The 24,116-nt window shown below is 35.1% G+C and overlaps 2 protein-coding genes across 2 annotated transcripts; both read right to left on the bottom strand.

Moving 5' to 3' along the window:
- Positions 1 to 1,229: 1,229 nt before the first annotated feature.
- On the bottom strand, positions 1,230 to 12,817 carry LOC7494511 (clathrin heavy chain 1). Its single transcript, XM_002311202.4, has 30 exons — positions 12,339 to 12,817; positions 11,768 to 11,972; positions 10,613 to 10,701; positions 10,412 to 10,490; positions 10,116 to 10,243; positions 9,461 to 9,559; positions 9,256 to 9,364; positions 8,940 to 9,019; positions 8,632 to 8,859; positions 8,480 to 8,545; positions 8,260 to 8,376; positions 7,944 to 8,141; positions 7,701 to 7,817; positions 7,462 to 7,521; positions 7,221 to 7,307; positions 6,974 to 7,057; positions 6,743 to 6,877; positions 6,601 to 6,663; positions 6,416 to 6,520; positions 6,228 to 6,340; positions 5,877 to 6,129; positions 5,636 to 5,772; positions 5,279 to 5,557; positions 4,176 to 5,178; positions 3,321 to 3,806; positions 3,041 to 3,211; positions 2,776 to 2,961; positions 2,275 to 2,397; positions 2,012 to 2,122; positions 1,230 to 1,806 (listed from the first exon to the last, which is right to left on the bottom strand). The coding sequence occupies exons 1-30, from the start codon at positions 12,381 to 12,383 to the stop codon at positions 1,645 to 1,647; spliced, it is 5,118 nt and encodes a 1,705-aa protein (XP_002311238.4). The 5' UTR covers positions 12,384 to 12,817; the 3' UTR covers positions 1,230 to 1,644.
- A 5,785-nt stretch (positions 12,818 to 18,602) lies between these two features.
- Positions 18,603 to 20,828, bottom strand: LOC7494509 (probable protein phosphatase 2C 2). Its single transcript, XM_002311200.4, has 4 exons — positions 20,060 to 20,828; positions 19,634 to 19,972; positions 19,343 to 19,522; positions 18,603 to 19,253 (listed from the first exon to the last, which is right to left on the bottom strand). Exons 1-4 carry the CDS (start codon positions 20,516 to 20,518, stop codon positions 19,089 to 19,091), a joined length of 1,143 nt encoding a protein of 380 aa, XP_002311236.3. The 5' UTR covers positions 20,519 to 20,828; the 3' UTR covers positions 18,603 to 19,088.
- Positions 20,829 to 24,116: the final 3,288 nt, after the last annotated feature.

Here is a 24,116-nt window from a genome sequence, read left to right as displayed (position 1 = left end):
CAAACAGGTAATGTAAAGAATACGTGGTCGCAAAAAAAAACAAGCACCAAAATTTAATGGAAAACAGTTTAAGAGTGTGTTTGGTATTGTGGTAGATGTTGTGATTGTAGTTTATAAAAAAACTGTTTTATAAAAAGTATAGTTGAGGTTGGTTTGAAAAAATATATGTTTTGGTTAAAACTGTGATTGAAATTGAGGTTGAATAAAAAGTAATTTAATGTGCTTGGTTAAGAATGCTTTTTAAATTGAAGTTATAAAATAACTAAAAAAGATATATATTAATATTGATGGTTTTTAATTTAAATATTGTCGGTTTAACTATTGCTATTATGTCATGAAATAAATAATACTTTATATAAAATATTTTTTATTGTTTCATTAAACTATTTACAATACCATCACGTACGAAATTCATCGGACAAGGACTACAGTTTTCATGGTTTTTTGAGCATGCAACAAAATCAGGTAAAACATCATTAGAAACAAAATTGAAATTATGATCAAATTCTGCAAATATCACGTCATCATGTGATCTTCTTCTAATTTATGTAGTATTATTAAATAATATTAAACACTAATTTTTTTGAATAAAATACAATTAAATATTAAATATTTTTACTTTTTTTTTTTTTTTTTTGCAGAGAATGAATTCACTCTCCACTATTCACAACAATGGAGAGTGAATTACTCTCCACGCAGACAAGGAGAGCACCTAAGAGACTAGGGGAAGAACAAAGAAAAAACAAAAGAGAATAAAATGGTTTCAATAGGCTAGCCTTCCATCACCGTCATCATCATCTTCAAGTGCATCAACAATTACAAAGACTAGGGGAAGAACAAAAGGAAAACTGTTAGAAACAGCCCTTGTGGTTGAACAGAAGGAAAATGGTTTCAGCAGGCCAGCCCAGTTGTCTCCCTCGACGCCTCCAGTAGCGGCACACCCAGGTAAGAACAGCCCTCATGGTTTTCTCATTTGGACAAAATCCACCCATACTCGAAGCACTGGTCAAGGAAGGAAGATGGGAACAATTTTATACTGTGTTTATAAACACAGTTGCATGAACAAGAAACAAAAAGCATCTAATTTCTGCTTCAGCAAAATTGAGTTTTGAACGCAAATAAAGGTGGGATCCATGCATGAAAATAGCAGCTCATTTTGTAACCAAACGATATGTTGGTACTGTTAAATAAAAACACTACCGCAAACACTTAGCCAAACAGGCTCTAAGTACAAGAAGAAAGGTGGAATTAAACAAAAAACCATTACAAATTACCTACGTAGGTGGTTTTATGATTTGTATGAAACAATTCGCACTATACTCGGGCTAGCTTCTAGACCGCAAGGGAAAAAATAATATAGATACAGGAAATCCTCAGCTTGCTTCTCTACCAGCAGCCAAAAAATGACTCCAACCAAAAGAATATTACAACACTTATCCACACACCTAAGACCAAGGAAAATTGGCAACTTCATGATTTCAAGTACACCTCCATCCCATCAAAACAAACGCTAAAAGAAAGAATGAAGGCACCAAAGTCCAGAAAAAACCATCATATCAAATGCCCGAACAACTAGTATACTTCTTTTCTTGAAGCAACTGGGAATTTCCAGCTAATTCTACAAAAAAAATGGTGGTTTGCGTATCAATAGCTGCCCATTGGTGGCATGCCAAAAGGTGGCATTGGAGGCATCCCCATTCCACCCATGGGTGGTGGTGGAGCAAAACCTCCTCCCATTGTTGGTCCACCCATACCAGGCATTGGCGGCGCGGGCAAAGCAAGAGGAAGTAACTGAGCATACATGTTCTGCAACAAATCACATGAATCGATCAATGTAATATTTAACAATAAAAAACCATGAGAAAACCCATCTAAGTAGGACATAAAACTCAACGTTTAAGGAAGACCAACTCTTCCAGATAAACCCAATTCAAAGATGTTTTTTGTAACACTAAATGTGCCACCTCTGAGACCATATCCCTTTGACAGCAATAGGATGCAAAATAATTACCTGCTGAGCAATGACATCCTTCTCTTCCTGCTCTTTGGTCTTGACTTCATTCTGTGCATTAATTTTGTCCTTCACAAGTTCATCAACTTTGCCCGTGTATTCACGAACAAACTGCAAGAAAAGAAATAAAGACAAGTGAATCATCATGCATAAACTTCTAACTTCCAGGTATGATGGCCAAGTAGCAGAAAAAGGTTGGCTTGCTCATAGGATGCAAACAAACACATGCTAGAGATTAGAGACCCAGCAGCTAAAGAAATCACCTGCAAAAGGTATGGGAAGGCAAAGTCGATCATATTATTCATCCAGGCAAGCTCAAGGGCAATGTCTGGCCGAATTAAATCATAACAAACAAAGAGGCATGATGCAAAGCATTCCTTCTTGCCCTACACAATCACAAATAAAAGCAGTCAATGACTCAGAAAAAAATATTTAAGAGTGCCCAAATGACATGGCAAATATAGGGGTGTAAGAACAGGAGACAACATAAAAATAATCGATTTTTGAAATCCTAAGAAGTCTTGTCCTTCCCATAAATCAGAACCCTCAAACTTGGGATGTTCAAGAGGTGGAATCATTTCGCGTGAAGTGTCGCACCAAGAAAAGGTAACATAACACCCCTCAGTGCAACCAAGCAAACTCACCCTAATTTTTGTGGAAGGAAAAAATGGACTTCCTAAAAATGGTCAGTCAGCCACATCTACAAAGATGCCATATCATTTATGCATTGCGAAAAAGGTATAGTCTAACACAGCAGTTGATACCTTTTCGATGAAATAAACCAGCAACTCCTCTGCAAGTTCACGATCACCAGACTGTGATGCTGTCTCCATGGCATCTTTGTATAGGTTATCTTTCTTTGACAATGCAATGGATTGCTTCCATCTTCCAGCCTTCTTGTAAATGTATGCAGCCACACGTCTCATTTCAAGAAGCTCATGTTTCTCAACCTGGGCAAATTAGTACCAAAATGGATTACAAAGACAGTTTAAACCAATAATGAAAAACAATAATATCAATGCACCTCACCTTCTGTGCAAGGCCTATCTGATCAAAGTTATCGTGCAAATCAATGGATTCACGCAATCTTTCATAGTCTTCCTCCTCCATGTAAATTTGATTCAAAGCCTCATTCACAGCAGACACATTGTTGCTCTGAACTGCAATCATATATGGCTTCACAAGAAGCAAATGACCTGCCTAAAAACCATAAAAAAATATATATCACTTATTAATAGTGTTAGAGCCATCAGAAGAGATTCATGATTTGCTGCTTCTTAAAATAACATGTCATAGCACACGTAAAAACCTTTCGCATTATGTCAACAACACGAGTATGGTCCACACGGAGTGCCAGCACATTGAGAAGATCATTGATAAGATCAGGATGTTCTTGCAAGTAGAAATGCACAGCCTTATAATATAGCTCCACGTTAGCAACTTTGACAGCAACATCTTTGAATTGCATGTGATCCCAGGCCTCAGGAGAATGGTTCATAATGGTAGTTGCAGCATTATCAAATTCATCATATTGAATGTACAGATAGGTAAGTTCCTTCCAATGTTGCTGTTCATCACATGCTCGTATAAGCTTGGGAATATTGAGACGAGTTGAGAATAATTTAATGTGCTCCATAAGCTTCTCAGGACGATATCTAGCATACAGCACTCCCAACTCTGTGAAAATGCCCATATGTGCACGTTCTAAACCTAAACCACTCTCCATGAGAGAGATCAATTCATTGAAGTATCCTCTGTTCTGGTAATATTCACTGACCTCCTCCAAATCATCCACCTACAAATTCCAAACCCACAACAAAATTGAGAAATGAATTGAACAAATAGGACAAATCAACTTGTTAATTTGAGATAAACAAGACAGGCACATATCAGTACCAATGCAAAATTTGAAAGAAAGAAAAAGCTAAATTCATTATAAAAGAAAAGTACTGGACATCATGCATTTCCATGCCAAAGAGAACTTATTATTAAAATGTATAAATGTAAGGACAACTAGGATCTTGATGCGGGTTTAAAATTTAATTTGAAAAGTTTATCAGGAACAAAGAAATTATCTCAAAGTTTGACTTTAATAGATCCACACAACTAGAAATAGACTCAGATATCATTTCATTCGCAACAGAATGCTGATAAAAAAAAATACCTGTATAATGATGTTAAGACCACATATCTGAGCCAAACGGAACTCCTCGGCATCAACACAAGCAAAGCAAACTTCCTTCCATGTCTTCGCACTGTTGGCTTTCCGAGCTGCATCAACAGCACTTTGGAACTGTTTCAACTTCACTAATGTGATTGCCAATTTGGCCCAGTTTGCTATAAATTGGAATATTATTCTTGCAGCCTCATATAGAGTTTCGTTATATAAGCGATCACCAACATTTTGGAGATTAGCCACATTAGGCATGAGAATGAACTCCTCAATGTCAGTCAACTTATCAGTCTTCGCATATGCAAAAATAAGCTCACTGTCCACCTTCGGCTCTTTTGCCTTCTGCCTAACCATGAGAAGGTACTTCACCAAGTCATGATATACATTTGCATCCTCAGCAGCACGAATGACTTCCAGGAATTGAGTAGCATCATCTGCACGGATAAATGACTCAATTGCATCACTCAAGAGCCCCTCTCTGAGTTGGGCCTTCGCCACCTGGCTCCAAACAGCATCTTCTTCAACACGGAATGCAAACTCCACAGCACGGTCAATGCTTTGGATGTTATCCAATAAGACATCAACAGCCTGAACATTCAAGTTGAACTTCTTGAAAATTGCAAATGCTTCCTCATATAACTGAGCTTCAACTGCCACTTCCCCAACAGCAGGTCCATCAAAGTTATCTAATCTATTAATATAATCCATGACCCTTGAAGGATCTGCCTTAATTGCTGTCAAGATAAGTAAGTTTTGAAGATTGAAATTTCCACTGAAAGCAGAGTTTTGGAGAACAATCTTTTCAAGAAGCTCAATCAATTCATGGGGCAGATCAGCTGTCATGAAAGCTTTAACAGCAGCAGAAACTTGTTCTGGGCTCTTGCTTTCTGGCAAAGCAGTAGATACAACTTGATCAATAAGCTGTCTTCGGTATTCATTTTCAGGATTAAGAACCTTCTCCCAAAGATCACCGTCCATCCTTTCAACCACATATCTGAAACCATATTACAAGTATATGAGCATGAGCCTCTGAGAATGAGATATTCCCATTAAAAAAACACACCAAAAAAGAAAAAAAGTTGAGCTCAACCAACCTTGCTTGCAACTTGAACAAAGAGTTCTTATTTGTGACATTGATGAGTTCATCATCGCATTGTCCTCTCCGGTATGCCACAACAGCCAGGGTGGGATCACGTTTCTCACAATACTTGCCCACAACCCGTGAATCATAGTAAGGGTTGGTGGTAAGGAAGTGTTCTGGGTTGTTATTGCTATCAATAATGATTTTACCAAGAGCATTATGAACATGTACATCTTGGCTTCCCTCACTCACAAGATGTTCCAAGAATTGAGTAAGCAAACGAAGTCGATTTCTGAAACCACAAGCAAAGAATTAGAACAATAAATAAAAAGGAACAATGACCAAGTGTCAGGGGTAGACAGGGAGCTACCTCTTCTCACATTCCTCCACAAGGGGCTCAACTGGAAGCAAAGAACGGACAGAAAGAATAAGACCCTTGATAAAGTCTTCAGGGCATTCATCATCTAACAGCTGCCCCACAACTAAAGGTGCATTCCCTGGGTTCACCTGTCAAGAGAAAACATGCAAATTTCCAAACACCTAAAATTGAGCAAATTCATAAGATAGACAATGATTTTGAACAGTCAACATGGCAGGCAAAATACACATACCTTTTGAACATAACCTTCTATATAGCGTAGCATGTTGTTTGAGTAGAGGTAGTGAGTGAGATCAGCAACAAAGCCAAACCGGTCACAAACATTAATCAAAGGCCTTGCATCTGGAAGTTTGGCTTCCATTAGAAAGTTCTTTGTCTTTTCAGGATCATAAAAATTCGATTCTCTAGTAACACGCTCAACCTCCTTTATTTGTCCTGTTCTAGCAGCAGCCTCGATGTACTTAAAATGTATATCAGGATTCTCACTGCCCCATTATTCACAGGAAAAACGGAAATCAAAAATTTAAACAACCAAGTTAACATGGAGGGGGGGGGGGGGATTCTGAATCACTAGACATAACACCTGGAACTCAGATATGACCCCAAGAAAAAGTACAGCCCTTCATATGACTTGAATTGCTCAAAAAGTTTAACGCATGCATCAACACCCAACTGCTCACAATATTCCTTGGCAGCCTGCACAGATGCACATAGTTGGCATCATAATATGTGAAAGCTCTTGACATGCAACTCGAAAGAAACATGATGTACCTGAACAATTATCTGAAGGTTGCCTCTTAGATTGACCAGTAAAAGATCCTTCATGCATTCCAAAGCCCATTCTCGTGAAAGAGTTCCAAAAAACTCAACAAGAGCCTGCAAAGAACAGCACATTTTCATAAGAAGCTTGCCATTTCCAATCCTGGAATAACATGTAAGAACTTGACAGAACACACCTGTGGCTCTATTGCATGTGTATTCACAATCACACGTTTAATATCAGGCAACTCTGTATAATGCTGCAGAGGAGGTAAAATTTTCACTCAAGGGAACAGCAATAGTTATGCATGGAATATGGAAAAAAGAGAAGCCAATTACTTGCAGGGCTCGGATGTAGAGACCAGCTTTTTCACAGAGTTGTGCAATTCGAGGACGATCGTAGTGGCTAAACATTCCATTGGCTAGAATAGCATCAGCTACATTAGGAAATGTTACCAGATTTATCTCCAGAACCTGATCAAAAAACAAAAAAGGTTTCAAAGCCAAACATGGGTGAACATATAGAAAAATAAATCAAATTGCTCTTGTAAAACTAAATCAATCAATAACCTTTGTTTGGAGGTAACCGTGTTCTGGTAAATTTGGCTTCAAAACATCCAACAGAAAGGCTGTTGCCTCGCGGATCAAGTTTCTCTAAGAAAAGCAAGGACAAATCCATTAGAGTTACAAGGAATCTAATGAATTTATTCGCACAGAATGCCAGTACGATAAACTTTGAGACAATCAAAAAGGACTTTCAATGATCTTCATTTTCTAAAAATCAGAATATCAACCAAAGTGAAAATCAAGAACAAACCTGAAGAAACAGATCAGTAATTGTGTTGTAGTCAACTGGACAGCCACCTTCCATTTGGGACATCATCAAAGCAAAGTTAACTGCTCCCTACAGTCCACAATCAAGATGAACCTTTAGTTTATTTAAAACAATCCCGTAAAAAAATTATAATGCAATGAATAAATTGAAGGGCCAGCACATACAGAAAACATTTATGTCTGGAACCAAACAAATACAAATCAAACTCACTGGGACACGATACCTGTGGATCTGAACGGAGCATTGCTTGCAGAAGGAACAAATAGTCAGGAGAATACCCAACCTAAAGCAACAAATGAGAACACAAAAAGCATCAGACCCCGTAACTGATCAAAACCAGTACAATAAGAACAGAAAGAAAGGAGGCGATCTGAAAAGGAAGTTATAACAGAAACAATAGGAAACTTCTTATCAATATAACATATAATTATGCTATGCAAGGGGAAAAAAGATGTCCTTTACCTGCTTTGAGTAAATCAAGATTTTGTCAAACTCCCTTCTCTCAGCAAAAGCAGCAACAACTTTAGGAGTTGCCCTGGCTTTAATATATATTTTCAGCGCAAGATCATTATCCACAGTCTACAAAAGCAACATGATCAATAACAAGAGATCATCAAAAACAAGTGAGAACTTTCTGAATAAAAACTGAGGCATCCTATCAGAAGTTCAACAATTAAGGATCCAAAAATCTATTGCAAACCAAACCTTCACAAGGTCTCCCAGTTCCTCGGTGCACTCCAATTTGTCCTCTGCCAGCCAGTTCTCCAAAAGGTTCTTTTTGTTCTGATTGACCACAAGGCGGGACAATTCCAACGACTCAAATGCATTGAGCTTTCCTCTTGTTAAAAGGGTCCCAAAATATTGTAATAAGGGAGGAGTTTGCCCAGGTTGCACAGGTACACTCTGCACATTTAAAATGGATGGAAACAACTTGCTATGGTTAATTTCATCTAAGTCTTTGAATGGAGAGTAAAATTCATGAAGAAAAAACATTAGCATTAAATTAAAACAAGGGGAAAACCTGAAACTTGGCAACTGTGTCAGGAGTTCGGAGAATTCCTTGTGGAGACTCAGCAGCAAGCTCAGCGGCTTCTTTATACTTTGTTTGAGCAAACAGTTCTTGGAAACGCTGGACAACCTAAGATCCTCAAGATAACAAGCAACAGAGTTCTTGTCAAATGAGAAGCACAAAGTAAATTTTGGCAAAAACAAAAAAGCATGAAGAGAAACTTATGACTTGCCAGATTCTCAGCACCAGGAAGGTTTCCTCTTTTGGCAAGATTGACAGCAAGCTCCAGATTGTTCAACTATAACAAAGACAATCAAGTTAACCCAAAACCAAAGACCATTTTGTTGAGTATTACAAAGAATGAAAAGAAGCATATGAGCAAACCTGGCCACTAACAAATGGCACAATCATAGCCTCGTTTACAGTAGCAAGTAACACCTGGCCTCGCCTATTAATGGCATAAAACCCCCCCACCACTGAAGCCTCGGCTGTCAAAAATATTGGATCTGGACTAATTCTGTTTCTGTACACAGCAGTAGCTGTCTCCAAATCGTAAACAAATAGTAGCCCAAGCTTTGTGATCACATAAATCAAACTGTATTTGTGGGATATCTGACATTTAACAGATTATGACATATCAAGGAACTGCTAATCAATAAAGGGAATTTTGAAAAAAGAGGTATAGCAGATACCTGCATTGCCACAGGAAAGTCATCGACAAAATCAGGAGGAAAGAACAGATCTGCCTGTTTCTTTGTAAATGATGGCTTCCCTGTAACAGGTTTGCAAATTTTAAAACCAGGAATCAATGATTCAGAACTCAGAGATGCAAGGTAAGGTAATAGGGGGGAGTCATTTCAAGATAACTGATCATGAACACAAAGACAAGTCATGCAGATTCTAAACATGTTGCTCAAAAACTACACAAAGAGGAACAAAAGAAAGATAGATAAAAGAAAATAGAGAAACCACAGACATGGCAGTAGTGAACCAGAGAAGAAAACCAACCTGGCTGGGCACCAAGCTCAATAACATGCAACTTCGATGTAACCTGTCCAGCATTGAAAGATTTTGTGGCAAAAGAAATGAGAGTGGAAGGGTTCTCATTTCCTGGAACCTGCTCAATACCATACATAGAAGAAAGGACTGTCATGAAAAGGCAATAAATGCAACACAAAAAAAAATTGAGGATTATATTCAGAGACACCCATACCTTAAATTGCGCAAATGATGCAGCATGTGCTTCAAGAGCTTGGCTACGTTGTTGATCCACAGAGAAAAGTTGCATGTTCCCTTTAACCAATTGTTGCCTCTGTAAAGATTTTTGAAATCAAAACCATTAGCACCATCAGGTTGATAAAAACATTCTTAAAGAAATAAACCTCATGCGCTAAAACTATATAAAGGCTGTCCCTAACAGACTAGGAGTTAAGACTGTTGAAAAATATAAACAAGCAACATAACCACTGTGAGGCAAAATGGCAGAGGGAATTAAGCACTTGAAATGATGAAACAAGACAGCTAAAAAACAGTCAGAAAGAGTTCTTCCCTAATTCACACCAGCTCAGTGTAGCAGCCTGGATACCAAGACCACAAACACCCCAGCCAGAGGACTGGTCACTATGTTGGCTAGCCCAACCCCACCTAGTTTGATATTAAACGAGCTCCACATCAGAAGCCCCTGCTGTCCTGAAGATCCAAAATAGAAGTACTACAGCCACCTTTGTTTAACATAAAAAAAGTTCTTCCTAATCATGGAAGCTCTAAACTTCTCCCTAAGAAAATGGAAAGAGATATCTTCTTTAAGAAAAGGAGATCATGATTTAACAGGTAAAAAAAAAATTAAATTAAAATAGACAGCATCATACCTCAGGTGAACCAGGAGCAATTCCAATCAAAACCAACCATTTCTCAGAAGGGTCACATTTATAGTTTATAATCTGATTGCTTTGCAAATTAGCTGTTCTTTCAAACATCTTCACTGGTTCAGAATCACCTAAATAGAACAAGGCAATTGCATTCATATAAGAGAACAATTTGAAAATAATATTGGCCAGAATAACAACATGAATTAGAAAGCATCCAAGGAAGTAAGAGTTAAAAAAGCCATCGAAGAAGAAGTGCAAGATATGCCACAAGGCTAGCACTGCAAAAGGATCCTGACCTTCAATTGACCAATGATAAACAGAGGTCTGTGTGACCAGGCCCAGCATCTTTGGGGTTATCCACTTCCAAAAGACAATCTAGGCATAAAGCAAAGAGACAGTTCAAATAACCAAAATCACTACAGCACCAGTGGGAAATAATACCAACCATCAAATAGCAAGTCACGGGATGTTCTGAGAAAGATTAGAAAAGCTAATACCTGCTCAGGCATCTGGTATGACTTCATTTTTGCTTTCATCTCAATGTTAAATATTTGCAAGTGATCCTGAGTAGTTCCTGGAAGTTGGGCTTTAAAAGAATCCCACAATTCATCAGCAAAAGGAACAAATCTAGATAAAAGCCCATGCAACCATATTCAAATTGTAGCACAAGGGCGGGGAGGGGGGTGATACAAACAATTAAAAGAAAAAAATATGATTTAAAAGCAATCAAAACTTCTCCATGTTGCTTAATAAACAATTCCTAGACAGACAGGAACCAAAGAAATCTGCATATGACATCCAGGTCTGATTGATCAAATCAGATTAAAATTCACCATCAACGCATTATCATTGTAGCTAGGATGGCAATCAAAACAATGAATGAACTCCATGTCATAGTACCCTGTTTACATTAAAATACCATATGCTTGGTTGCAGAATAAAGTTGGATAAAAAAATGAACTGTTAAAAGATACATACATATCCTGTTTGCTTTTAATCTTCGACGGGATGATGTTTGGTGAGTCAAGCATCAATTTCATTAGTTCCTAATGTGGCAATGATTTTTAGCCAGTCACAGAGTTTAGTACCGGAAAAGATGAAGAAAACAATTTTACAATTGATATAGAAGATTTCGTATAATCAAGAACTATGTAAATGCAACATAGTTTCAACCTGATGTTAACCTGATGTTAATTGATGATAAACACAGTTTCTGGTATGATTAAAGAAAAATCAACGTGAAAAGAAATGGTAAGCAGTATAAGAGTGAAGACACATAGTAAGTAATGCGCACTCCACCAGTTGTTGCCTAGTTTTCGGAGGGGAAAAATGTGATAAATGAGTTGGCGGTCAGTCTGGCACATCTAGAGAATGGAGAACAAAATTTAAAAGACAGTATAGACCTCTTGGTTGAGTTCTTTAGAGTAGATAACATGCATTTCCAAGGAATAAAAACAAACTTTGGAAAGGAGAAGGACTTGGGCCATCTGCTCTCAAGCACTGCTATAAAGCGATTATCCACAAACTACCAGAAAAAGAAAATCATGCATTTAAATAAAATACAAAATGTTATGTATACCAATATTCAATCACAGTAACAGATATGTGCATGATTCATTATCGACAGATAGAAGAGCCAGATGATTCACTACCTTTCAAAGCAAGGATTCTAGAATTTGGATTCATGAGTGCAGAATCTGCAGTGATAGGCCGTCTCAGCGGTTGCATTGGCATGTGCATGTCAATAATTACAACACTATTTTGCGGAGCTGTTTCACGTACACATATATACTTGTCCGATTCCATCGTTACATTCGTAAACGTAATAAATTGAGGGCTAATACCGATAGACGGTAACTGCAAAAACAACAGATCACACAAAATTCACCAGCTCAGTTCCTCCATATCACACAAAATTCAAATAATTACAGCAACTAAGCACTAACAAGCTCCATAATAATATAATCAATAGATCTAAACATGGAAATAAAGTATCAGATCTTTAGAAACACCGGCTTACTTTTCAAATGTCAAGTCAAGCTAAATTACAAATCAGCACATTCTAGATCCAAAATGCAGCAACAGATGATTGATCACTCTGTTACTTTAATCACAAGCATGCATACTTCAGTTTGATGCACAATTACTTATCTAAACTGAGCTTAAATTCAGAAAGAAATGAAAAATGAGCGGATAGACAGAAGCAGGTGAAAGAGTAGTTACAGTTAAGACTTCTTTCATGGTGATCGGGGCGTTAGCTGCCGCCATGGTTGCTGATTAGATCGACGGCTCAAAATCAGCTAATCAGGTCTGTGATTGAACTTGAACCGTCGACTTGAGAGTCAGCAAAGTTGGGGATTCAAATCGCTGCAAGGTCTAGAGCAGCGATTAAACCCTGGAATATTTTTCAGAATCAAAAGAACAGAAAGAGAGATCTAGAGGAGAGGAAGGGAGGTGTGTCACTGCGAGCTAGATGGACTAGTAAGAATGAAAAGAAATGGAATGTGAATACTTAGACAAGAAGCAGGAGATCTCTCTTGTTCAAGAAACGAGAAAAGGACAGATTAAAAAAAAAATCCTGCTTAACAACGACAAGACGTGTTATGATGTGCGTTTTGGTTACTAAAAAAGTTAAAATTCTTTCTGGGATTTTTTTTATTGTCATCAGATTCGGACCTCGCCCGTGAGTCCATGACCCGACCCCTCTTGTTTTCGCTTTTGGCTTGCAGGCGCATGTGGGCATGATTATAGGTGAATATTAATTAATATAGATTATGTCCTCAGATTTTTCTATTCTTAAATCTTAATGGCGATTGAGTTCATGATCGGGAAAAGGAAAGGACGATTGGGTTCGTTTTAACTGGCATGGATTCTCAGGGAGAAAAAAACAGAAGAAGAAGATCTGCCCAGAATTCGTATAGTGGATTATCTGGTACTCTCAGAGCATGCAATGTCTTTCGTGTATACTGTATTTGCAGGTACGTTTTTATTTGATACTAGATTGATAAATTGGAGGTTTGATTGGTTGGATGGACTCTCTTTTTTTTTTTTTTTTTTCCTGATGGGGTTTTTTGCTTGAATTGTTTTAAGCTGTTGAAGAAATGTTAAGGTCTACTCCAGCAATATACGGAGTGCCGTATAATTGAGAATAAATGTTTAGCTACGTCGTGTATATTATGTATGTTTATTAAAGACGAGTATCGATTATTTATTGGTATCTTTTTATGCCCACAATAACCATCTAGGTGGTGGCCCAGTGGTAAGAGTTTGGGACTAAGAGGTTTGCTTCCTCTGTGATCTCAGGTTCGAGCCATGTGGTTGCTCATATGATGGCCACTAAAGGCTTATATGATCGTTAATTTCAGGGTCCGTGAGATTAGTCGAGGTACGCGCAAGCTGGCCCGGACACCCACATTAAATTAAAAAAAAAAATCATGCCGCTCTCGTGTCAGGTGTAGTAAAATGTGACGGTGCCAGGAAGAATTAAAACCGGGACCTCGCTTCACTTCCGGTGACCACCTTTGGACTTGACATAAAGCCATACCAAGTTGATTGCATGAGAGCGTCATGCGTGGATGACGTGCCGGAAATCATTTTCCCCTTCTGCCATCCTCTTTTTCCTTCAAGTAAATTTCGTTCGATTCATGTTAGAACCCACCCCCGTGCAAAGCGCTTTACTTCCATGGTTAGAGATAGTTTTGCAAAAATGTGAGAAGCAAGTTTCTACAAACAAAGGAAATTTTGAACTACTAGAACCATTGGGGATTAGAATTGTTATTTTGAAAAATTAAAGGAAAAATTGTGCTCCTCTTTCTTGTGATTCCAGCCTTGTCCGGTATAATTATTGGTATTTAAATAATGTTTGATATTATGTTTTGAGAGTGTTTTGAAAAAATTTGAAAATTTTTTATCTTTTTTTTTACTTCAAATTAATATTTTTTGATATTTTTATATCATTTTAATATGCTGATGTCAAAAATAATATTTTTTTAAATATTATTTTGATGTATTTTAAAATGAAAAGCACTTTAAAAAATAAACGTTACCATACTTCCAAGCACACATTTAGCATTACACAAAACAAGGTAGATAATTTTCTTCATTTTAGTGATTTGGGTTTAGTGTCCATCTTAATCGAAATTTACACTTAGAAAGAATATCTAAAACTTGAAAAATATCTCTTTAGTATTGTCGTAGTTTGTGTTTTTTATTTAAGAATATATTAAAATAATTTTTATTTTTTTATTTTTAACATTAATACATTAAATTTATTAAAAAAACTTTAAAAATGTTAAATTAATATTTTTCAAGAAAAATATACTCTTGAAAATTTATATAAAAACAGAAGCTACGCGCTCGGGTTCTTAACTGTTAGGGCCTTAGGGGACATATCTCTCGTTGCGACGTTTCTGCGTTTTGTGTGGAATCCATACTTGGACCGTGGGCTTGACTCTGTTCTCATATTGAAGGCGTGTTTATCAACTGTGTATTTTCCGATGGACTTCGCCGATGCCTTGGGCTTTTTAATCCTGCGCATAACGGGTGCAATGCTAATTTCTCTTTTTTTCCATGGCCCCTGCAAAGATGCCACGGAAACTACGCGGAGGATAGGGCGGAGTTCTTCTGATTTCACAGCATCACACTAGCTAGACGCAAAAGATTGAAAATAAAATAACTTCTTTCACTTCACTTCAAAGCTTGCCCGTGATGCCCTTTTCTTCACTTCAAATCTTGGCGTCAGTTCAGCGAGAGCAGCTATGGCTTGTTATTGTTAACTCAGCCCACTCAGGGGTATGAAGGAAATGTGGCCGGGGAATGAGAATGAGTGTACGGTCCAATCCTGCCCACCAGCGTCCAAAGTACGTAGGCATCTTAATTTTACCTTCTACATTGGAACCATTGATGCTTGACAACAACCTTAGGAGCGTTAATTAGGTGCACGGAATGTCATCAAGCTAGGCACACGTGTCCTCAATAAGTTCATTTACAATAATTCATCAAAAGAACAAAAAGATTTCCTGTACAATTACAAAATCAAAACTCAAACTGCCCTTGAGCATACTGGAATGGTTACCAAACCATCCTTGCCTTAATTTACTCTTATTTAAATTTAAGGTTACCTAACTTTTTTAATTTGAATTTGAATTTGTTTTTCTCTTCTATTTAAGTATAGTTTTAGGCTATATAAAAAGCAATTGAAAAACTTTTAGGGACTTTTTAATAAGTTATAAAAGAACTGGACAACTTCAAATATATTTTGATGGAGACCGAGTAACTTGAATATACTCAAAACTATTATTTATCTTTTCTTTTTAATTAATTTTTTTTAATTCAATAAAATTTCTGAACAAATTGATATCAAAATTAGACAAGTTAGGGTGTTGAAACCGAATGTTGCAACTAAAAAAATAGCTCAACAATTACAAAACATGTCAATCCAGACAGATCATCTTATTAAAATTAAAAGGAAGAGGCCAACTTATGGTGATAACACCAACAATCAGCAAACTGAAGCTCGACAAGAAAATGGCGGCAATGAAGTTACCCGTTATCTGCCTCATCCAACAACTGAAAGCATTCCCAGCACTAAGCAGGTTGATTCTTGGTTTTTATTCAGTGATGTAGGTGAAGATTTACATGTGGATGAGCCTATGTTAGCTCAACCAATTTCCCTGAAGAGTACAATAAATGGTCTTAACAACATGGAAATTGGAGATGGTGATGGCATTACAGTCCCGCAGCCATTGATTTCCTCGCCACATGACTCGCCTACTGGAAATGCTGGAAAAACAATCTTTGCATGTTCTACTGGTGGGTTTGGACTGCGCTTGTCTCCTGGATCCCCTGCAGCTGATGACAGTCCGGAAGGAATTTCATCAACTTCACAACCTGGTATATCGAAACAATTACTAAGGGGATAATTGATACTCCTAAAAATGCAGTGAAGGCATTAATTACATGTCAAAGCTCGGCATGCTGTCTCTCAAAACAAACGAAGATATCAAAAAGGAGGTTTTGATTTGGATATAAATATATCAACAACTTCAAAACATGTTTTCTAAAGTAACCTACCCTAACATTGAGGGCAAGGTTGTTTTTTTACGAGGGTGAAATTGTAACAGTACTAACCTTATTTAAATTTAAGATTATTTAATTTGAATTTGAATTTATTTTTCTTTTATATTCAAGTAGAAAACTCGCGGGAGCTTTTTATCGAGTCAGCAACCTCGAATATGCTCTTAGGATTGCCCGAACAACCTCAAATAAGCTCAAAAACTATTTTTTTTATTTTTTCAATTAGATATTTGTAATTAATTTCTTTTAATTTAATAAAAATACTATTATTATCGATCTGAATTACCAAGTTTATTACAGGTTATTTGTCGTTGTAGCATGATACATGAGTACTTCAACTGAGATGTTCATTTTTCGGGCGATGAAAAGGAAAGGCTAAACTTTTTACAAACCTGCTGCTCTGTGACTTAGAAACTGGTATTCACTTGATATTCAAGCCAAGCAAACAAGGCTGTGATTGGTTTCAGATTGCGGGGCAGGAGTTGTTGCAAAACTTGAATGCCAGCATCCTGCTTCTGAGACACATACGAAGATCATCTACGATTCTGTTACTGTACCATGATGACAGTTGATAGTGCTCGAACTTGGAGAAAAGAAAATTGTAAATTGCAGTAGCCTAACAAATTTTAATGGTCTAAGAACCGAAATCATTGTGATAGCAAGCCCCCTCGATCTACGTGCTTAGTTTTAAGCTGAAAACAACACTTCAGTGACAAATTTGTAGTGCAGATTAAAATCCAAAGGACTAAACCAGCTCCAAGTTAGAGTCGATATCCAATTGATAACCTGGTGCCCCGTTGCAGTCATAATCCCTCAGCAATGAAGTAGATAATTGCCCGAACAACGGTAAGAGAAAGGAGGATAGATGATGTCTCAAAAATCTAAGCATAGGAGGAATAGAGCTCCAAAGTTAGATAATTAATTAATTAATTGATCATGATAATTTTATCTATTTTTTCCAGTTAAGATAGTATACTTGATGTCTAGTAGATTAAGGTAGCTTGTGGCTAATACCTATAAAAGATGGTTTGTGTCCAAGGAAAGATGATCATTCTTATGAACATGTCAAATAAAAGATGATTATTTCATTAAACATGTCAAGGAAAGATTATCATTTCCTTGAATGTGTCAAGGATAGTCATTCCCCTTGATATGTTTGGGACTTGACACATTGTCAAGCTTAATCACGTCTAGGTCTGGCCAGCGCCAAATCTAGCATTCCTAGAACGTGGCACACTGTCAAGTCCAATTGCGACTGGGCATGGCTAGTGATAGACCTAGCATCCCGAGACTTAACACTTTGTCAAGTCCAATATGTCGGGTTTGGTTCGGGCCATGCCTAGCACGTCTTCATTGGAGCGTGTTTATTTTTATAAAATTTCTATTCTTAAATCTATTTTTATTCTATATTTTTTTGGTAAAAATATAAGTTAATCAGGGATCAACTTTGGAACTATTATTACATGACTATGAAAGATTTCATAACTTCACTCGAAGAATTAATTAATGAAGCAAGAAGCTCGGTTTGTGCCCAAGGGCCGAACCAAGCGGTGCTAATTATAAGTAGTCCCTGCTGACATTCCACATTCAAGCATAGAATTATTGAAGAGTAGCAAAAGTCTTTCCATGGTTTGCTAGTTTAATCGTACAAAATCAATCAAGTGCTTGATATCAAACTAGTTACCTTTGATTACATGGATGATAGATCTATCATTTAGCAAAATATGTTATATAACATACTTTTATTATATTAAAAAATGTGCTTTTAAACTATTTTTGTGTTTTAAAAGTATTTTTTTAAAAAAATTATTTTTATTTTATTTTTTTATTTACTTTAAATTAATAATTTTTTAGTATTTTTAAATCATTTTAATATGTTGATGTTAAAAATAATTTTTTAAAAATAAAAAATATTATTTTAATACATTTCCGAGTAAAAAAACACTTTGAAAAATAATCACAATCACAACCACACTCTTAAATACACTCGAAATATCTAGAAAAGACACTATACTTAAGCAGTTAAGTCAATATTTAAGAGTGTGATTGCGATGACTTTTTAAAATGTTTTTCATGCTGAAATATATCAAAATAATATTTTTTTATTTTTTAAAAATTATTTTTAAAATCAATGCATTTTCAAAACATATAAAATAAATAAATTTTTTAAAAATTAAATAAAGAACACTGGCTGCTCTAGCCAACGAATCAAGGAGAGCTGAGACAGGATTTGACTAATAGTTCAGAACTGAGAGCATCGGCGCACCACAAATCAACAAAAATGTCTAGAAACCACACACCAGTCAAAATGGCATCCAGCTTAGCGGGTGGCTGCCAAACAAAGACTGACCTGGTCCAATAACAAAACAAAAGCAAATGCTCCACTGGTTGACTTGCACCGCAAGGATAATGTAAAACGAACTTTTCAAAACTTTATAAATGGCAATTTGAAAGGTCAACAGTGAGTAGCAGCAACTGTACCTACATGCCTCACGCTAGTATTTCATCCCAAAACTAAAGCAGCCGATATTAGGATATCTACATTATAATTAGGACTTGTATTAATCTAACATTAATGTATCATGTATGCATATTTGAGCACTCGAGTACGAGGCTCGACTTCAGTTTTACTTCAATGGAAAACTGAGTCAGTTGAACTAGCTTTTCATATACTACAATTTACAAGAACCCGACCCTCATATAATTCCTCTACCACAACTCCTCTTGAATGCGATCATCTGCTAAACTTACCACCTTCTTCAACTAACACCCAACTTGAAGATAGAATTTTAAAGAGTTGGCCTTCCAGCTTCTGAGACTGCAACTTTCTTATAAAAACACCTTGTAGGATCAGCAGAATTCACCAGTTTTCTCATAAGTTCCTTTCCCAGAGGCAAGTTATGGAACAAAGCGATCTAATTGAATTATCATCACACTAGTATCATCAACCGAGCCCCTGCTTAATGACAAGTCGACTAGCTTTTTACAGGCAGATAAAGGATCTAGCTTGTCAACACCCACGCATGAGGGGTGAACTACATCTACTGCCTCCTGATTAGTAACCTGGAAAAGAAAAAAAATCAAAATTTAATCCATATACGTAATTAATGGCCAGGATCATCCTAGATGAATCTGGAATTGCAAGAATTTACCTTGTCCCAAAGACCATCCGACGCTAATATCAAGAACTCGCATTCGGGCTTAATCTTTAAAACTTTGGTCTCTGGTTCTGCTATCACCCATCGTTTTAGATGTCCATCTCCAATCCCTCTTGTTACAGCAAGTGACCCCTGTATTCTCCACACACCATGGCAACAATCTACATAACCACCCTATAAAAAAATGACAGCAAAAGAAAAGATTTAGCTACGATATACATTAGTAAGTGTTCACTTTCACTTTCTTGAATGGCATGATCACCATTAATCAAAGTAGCTACTTACTAAGGCTTCGATTCTGTCTTTCTCATCTTTGCGCGAAGGTTGGTGATCAGACGTGAGAGCCTCTGCAACCCCTCCTCGACTCATAACTGCACGGCAATCACCAGTATTTGAAACCACAAGGTTGCCTTGGTGTATCAATGCAGTCACACAACAAGCACCACCATTAACATTTTGTTTTAAAAACTCTTCGTCTGTGGTCAAGTAGCCATTTCTAATTGCTGTTTCAGTTCCCTCTTGACATCTACTCGAAACTTCATCCATGATGTTTTTATTCAAATTCTTGGCTGCAAATTCAGCCGCTTTTGGCCCTCCATGCCCATCAAAAACACCAAACAAAGCCTGTAACCAAGGAATTATACATTTAATCCGTTTTTTCGTTTCAACAAAAATCCATCATTACAAAAATAAAATATAAGGGTAGGATACCTGTTTAGAATATCCATTAACATCAACAAAAACAGAGTACCGGTCCTCCAAGATCCCACCTCTCCGTCCTCTCTTGCTACAGACAAAATAACCATCTCCTTCAACTTCTACAACCTCCACTTTCTCCTTCTTTCCTTTTGGGGTCTCTAAACCAAACCCCAAAACTCCCGCCACTGGTATATCTAATATTCCCGGCCTCTTCCTCTTCAACAACTTGTCAGTCTTTGATTCTAATTTTGTCTTGTTAACTCGAAGAGATAAAGGTGACTTTGGTGAGGACAGCCCCGGTGAAAACGATGATAAAGAAGACGGTGGCAACGATAAAGACGATGATGGTGCCGGGGATTGTGGACCATGGATGATGCTAGGAGATGGAGATGGCTTGCAAAATATTGAAGGAAGTCTCGGTGATTGAAATGCTGGTGAGTTTGGAATCGCCCATGCTACAGTGCATGACATGTCTTTTTGTTTTTCTTTTAAGCTTAAAAAGTTTCCGATTTCTCTTTGCCTTTCTTTTGTTTATGTCTCTCCCTGGTTTCTCTCTTTTAAGGATAGGATGTGATCAACAGAGCATGTGCCGGTACTGCTGAGATACCTATGGAGATGTTGAAATGGTATGTGACGGCGTCGTGTTCAGAAACTGACCTGGGGTTGACTCCAGGGGTTGATTTCTTCTCCTTGTTTTTAATGCGACGATTACTCACGTGGTCACGCTCTTTTTGAGAGAGCGTGCAGGGATTGAGTGTCTGACTAGAGTTTGGAGTTTGGACGGGTTGATTAGCTGAATTTGCGAAAAAAGAGGTTGTTGTGTTCTGCACACTCCATGGATGAGGGTGTTTATACTTGAAAATGAAAGGGAAGGTTTTCTTAAGTGGGTGGGTTTCATTATCATTAGGTAAATTTATTAATCTTGACGACTAAGTCATTCAATACTAAAAGTATCAAACACGTTAATCTCTCTGGCTCTTGGTCGGAGACTGGTTCTTTTCGCTTTATTTTTCCTCTGAGAAAAATAATAAATAGAAATAGTGCTTTATTTTCTTCCCTTTTCTTTTCTTTTCTTTTCCAAGGAACACGTTGCTGGTTCTGGTTGGACAATATTTGAACAGCGATGGTAAAAAATTAAAAAAAAAAATTAACATTAAATGAAAATGAAACTAAGTATGGCGATCCACGCTTCACAATTGGTTAATAAAAAAAAAATTCAAATATAAAAATTTTTTAAATATAAATAATATTTTAAATACCTTTAATCCTAATAGTTTTAGCTCTTGTGGTCAAGCCAAACCCAGTAATATTGGGTCTGAGGCAATTCCAGACCCAAGATCACAAGTCTGGTGGCCAAGTCAGACCCCATAGCCCTGGATTTAGGCGAAAATTTCATACCCAAGACCTTGGGTTTGGCGACCAAACCAGACTTAATAGCTTTGGGTCTAGTGGTTATGTCTGATTATATTTTCATAAAAAAAAATTATTTGTTATAAAAAAAACACTTAAAGTACCTTTTAAGTATCCTAAACCAAAATGTTAATTAAATTTTTAATTTTTTATTAAAAAACATTTAAACTACCCTTAAAGTATTATAAATATAAATCCTAATTATTATTTCTATAAATATTTTCTATTTTTTCTAAAAAAAAATTTAAAATATTATATAATTATCCTAAATAGAAATCCTAATTATTATTTTTAAAATTTTTCCTATCTTTTATAAAAAAATATATTTAAACTACCCTTAAACTATAAAAAAATATAAATCCTAATTAATTTTTTTATAAATTTTTTTTATTTTTTATAAAAAAAGCATTTAAATTATCTTTGAAATAATCTAAATAGAAACCCTAATTTATTTTTTGTATAAATCGTTTTTATTTTTTATAAAAAAACATTTAAACTACCTTTTAATATCCGAACATAAATCCTAAATAATTTTATATATATATATATATATATATAATACTTTTAAATTATATTAAAGTAACCTAAATAGAAATTTTAATTTATTTTTTTATAAATTTATTTTATTTTTACAAAAAACCATTGTACACGATAACGTGACAAATTGCATTATCAAATCAAATGAATTGAATTATCCAGACCTATTGTATTCTTCATAATTTGTTCCCAAAGACAAGTCAAATAAATTTTGTTGAGACTTCTAATACAGCTTGAAAATGAATTTCACTTTCATTTTTCTCGCGTGACAAAGTATTTACTATTTACATTATGAATTTCATTAAAAGAAGATGGAGGAGAAAATTCCTGGACTACCATGGTTTATTTAATTCACAAATTTAACCAATATACTAATAATAACAATACTAGAAGAAGTAGTAGTAATAATAATAATAATATCAATAAATTGTTTTATATTAAATAAAAAGTTTGGATCAACACAATTATTCATTTATGCACAGAAAATGGATGAATGTTTGGTGCACAAAATATTTTGGAGTGATCTGCAAAAGTCGTTTAGATATTTAACTAGTAGATGTGAATAAATTGACTTTTAGAATGTAGCATTTCATTGTTTTTTTTTTTAAAGGAATTTAGATACATTTGCAAGCTTGCTGTTATATATGTTTCAAGTAATTTTTTACTTGAAAAAATATCAAATTAATATTTTTTATTATTTTGATCCTTGAATCTGGTAGTTAAGCTAGACTCAATAGCTCTAAGTTTGGTGGCTATGCCTGATTATTATTTTTATATATTTTTTTATTTGTTATAAAAATACATTTAAATTATCATTGAAGTATTCTAAACAAAAATTCAAATTGATTTTTTTATTAAAAAAACATTCAAACTATCCTTAAAGTATTCTAGACATAAATCCTGACTAATTTTTTATAATATTTTTTATAAAAAACATTTAAATCATCATAGAAATATCATAAATAAAAATCATATTTTTTTAAAATTCTATTTTTCTATAAAAAAATATTTAAACTACTATTGAAGTATCATAAACATAAATCTTGATTAAGTTTTTTATAAACATTTTTTATTTTTTCTATAACAAATATTTAAACTAACGTAGAAGTGTTCAAAACAGAAATTCTAGTTATTTTTTATTTTTTTATATAAAAAAATAAATTATCATTTAAGCAATCTAAACAAAAAGCCTAATTTAATTTTTTTATAATCTTTTTAATTTTTTATAAAAAACATTTAAATTGCCTTTGAAGTATCATAAAAAAAAATTCAAATTATTTTTTTATATAAAAAAACTATCATTACAGTAACCTAAACAGAAATCCTATTTTTTATAAATTATTTTTAATTGTTATAAAAAAGCATTTAAAACTACCATTGAAGTATTATAAGCAGAAATCCTAATTAATTTTGTTTTTATAAATTATTTTTATTTTTTATAAAAAAACTTTTAAACTAATCTTAAAACAACCTAAATATAAATCCTAACATATATATATATATATATATATATATATATATATATATATATATATATATACAAGTTTTCTGGTTTGATATTTTATATATACAGAATTATCTCAATGGATTTTCTATTGAGAAGATTTTGATAACCTAAAAAACATAAAAGATTAACTCAAATTGTTTATTTAGAAAGTGTTTGAGAATGTGGTAGTATTTATTTTTTAATTTTTTTTTATATTAGTATATTAAAATAATATGAAAATATAAAAAAAATTTGTTTTTTTTTTAAATATTTTTTTTTAAGTTGAACCGCCTTGCGAAACTGACCCTTGATAAGATTTTTTTGGCAATCCACTGCGACGACTAATCAATTAAAATTTATTGAAACACTACCCCCAACATTCTAGAATTACAATATTTAAAACTTGATTGGCAGTGTGGTTGCAGGTGCTTTTCAAATAATTTTTCATGCAAAAATGCATGCCAATGATGTTTTTTTCATTTTTTAAAAATCATTTTTGACATCAGCACATCAAAACGATCCAAAACGTACAAATCATATTAAATTTTAGTAAAAATAAAAAAATTCAAATTTTCTAGAAACACAGGTTGAATCGCGTTCCCAAACGCTTTCTTAATATGGCATTTAGCCCCCTTT

Source organism: Populus trichocarpa, chromosome 8, assembly GCF_000002775.5.
Source record: "Populus trichocarpa isolate Nisqually-1 chromosome 8, P.trichocarpa_v4.1, whole genome shotgun sequence".
NCBI lineage: Eukaryota > Viridiplantae > Streptophyta > Magnoliopsida > Malpighiales > Salicaceae > Populus > Populus trichocarpa.
This window is presented reverse-complemented; position numbering and strand designations above follow the sequence as displayed.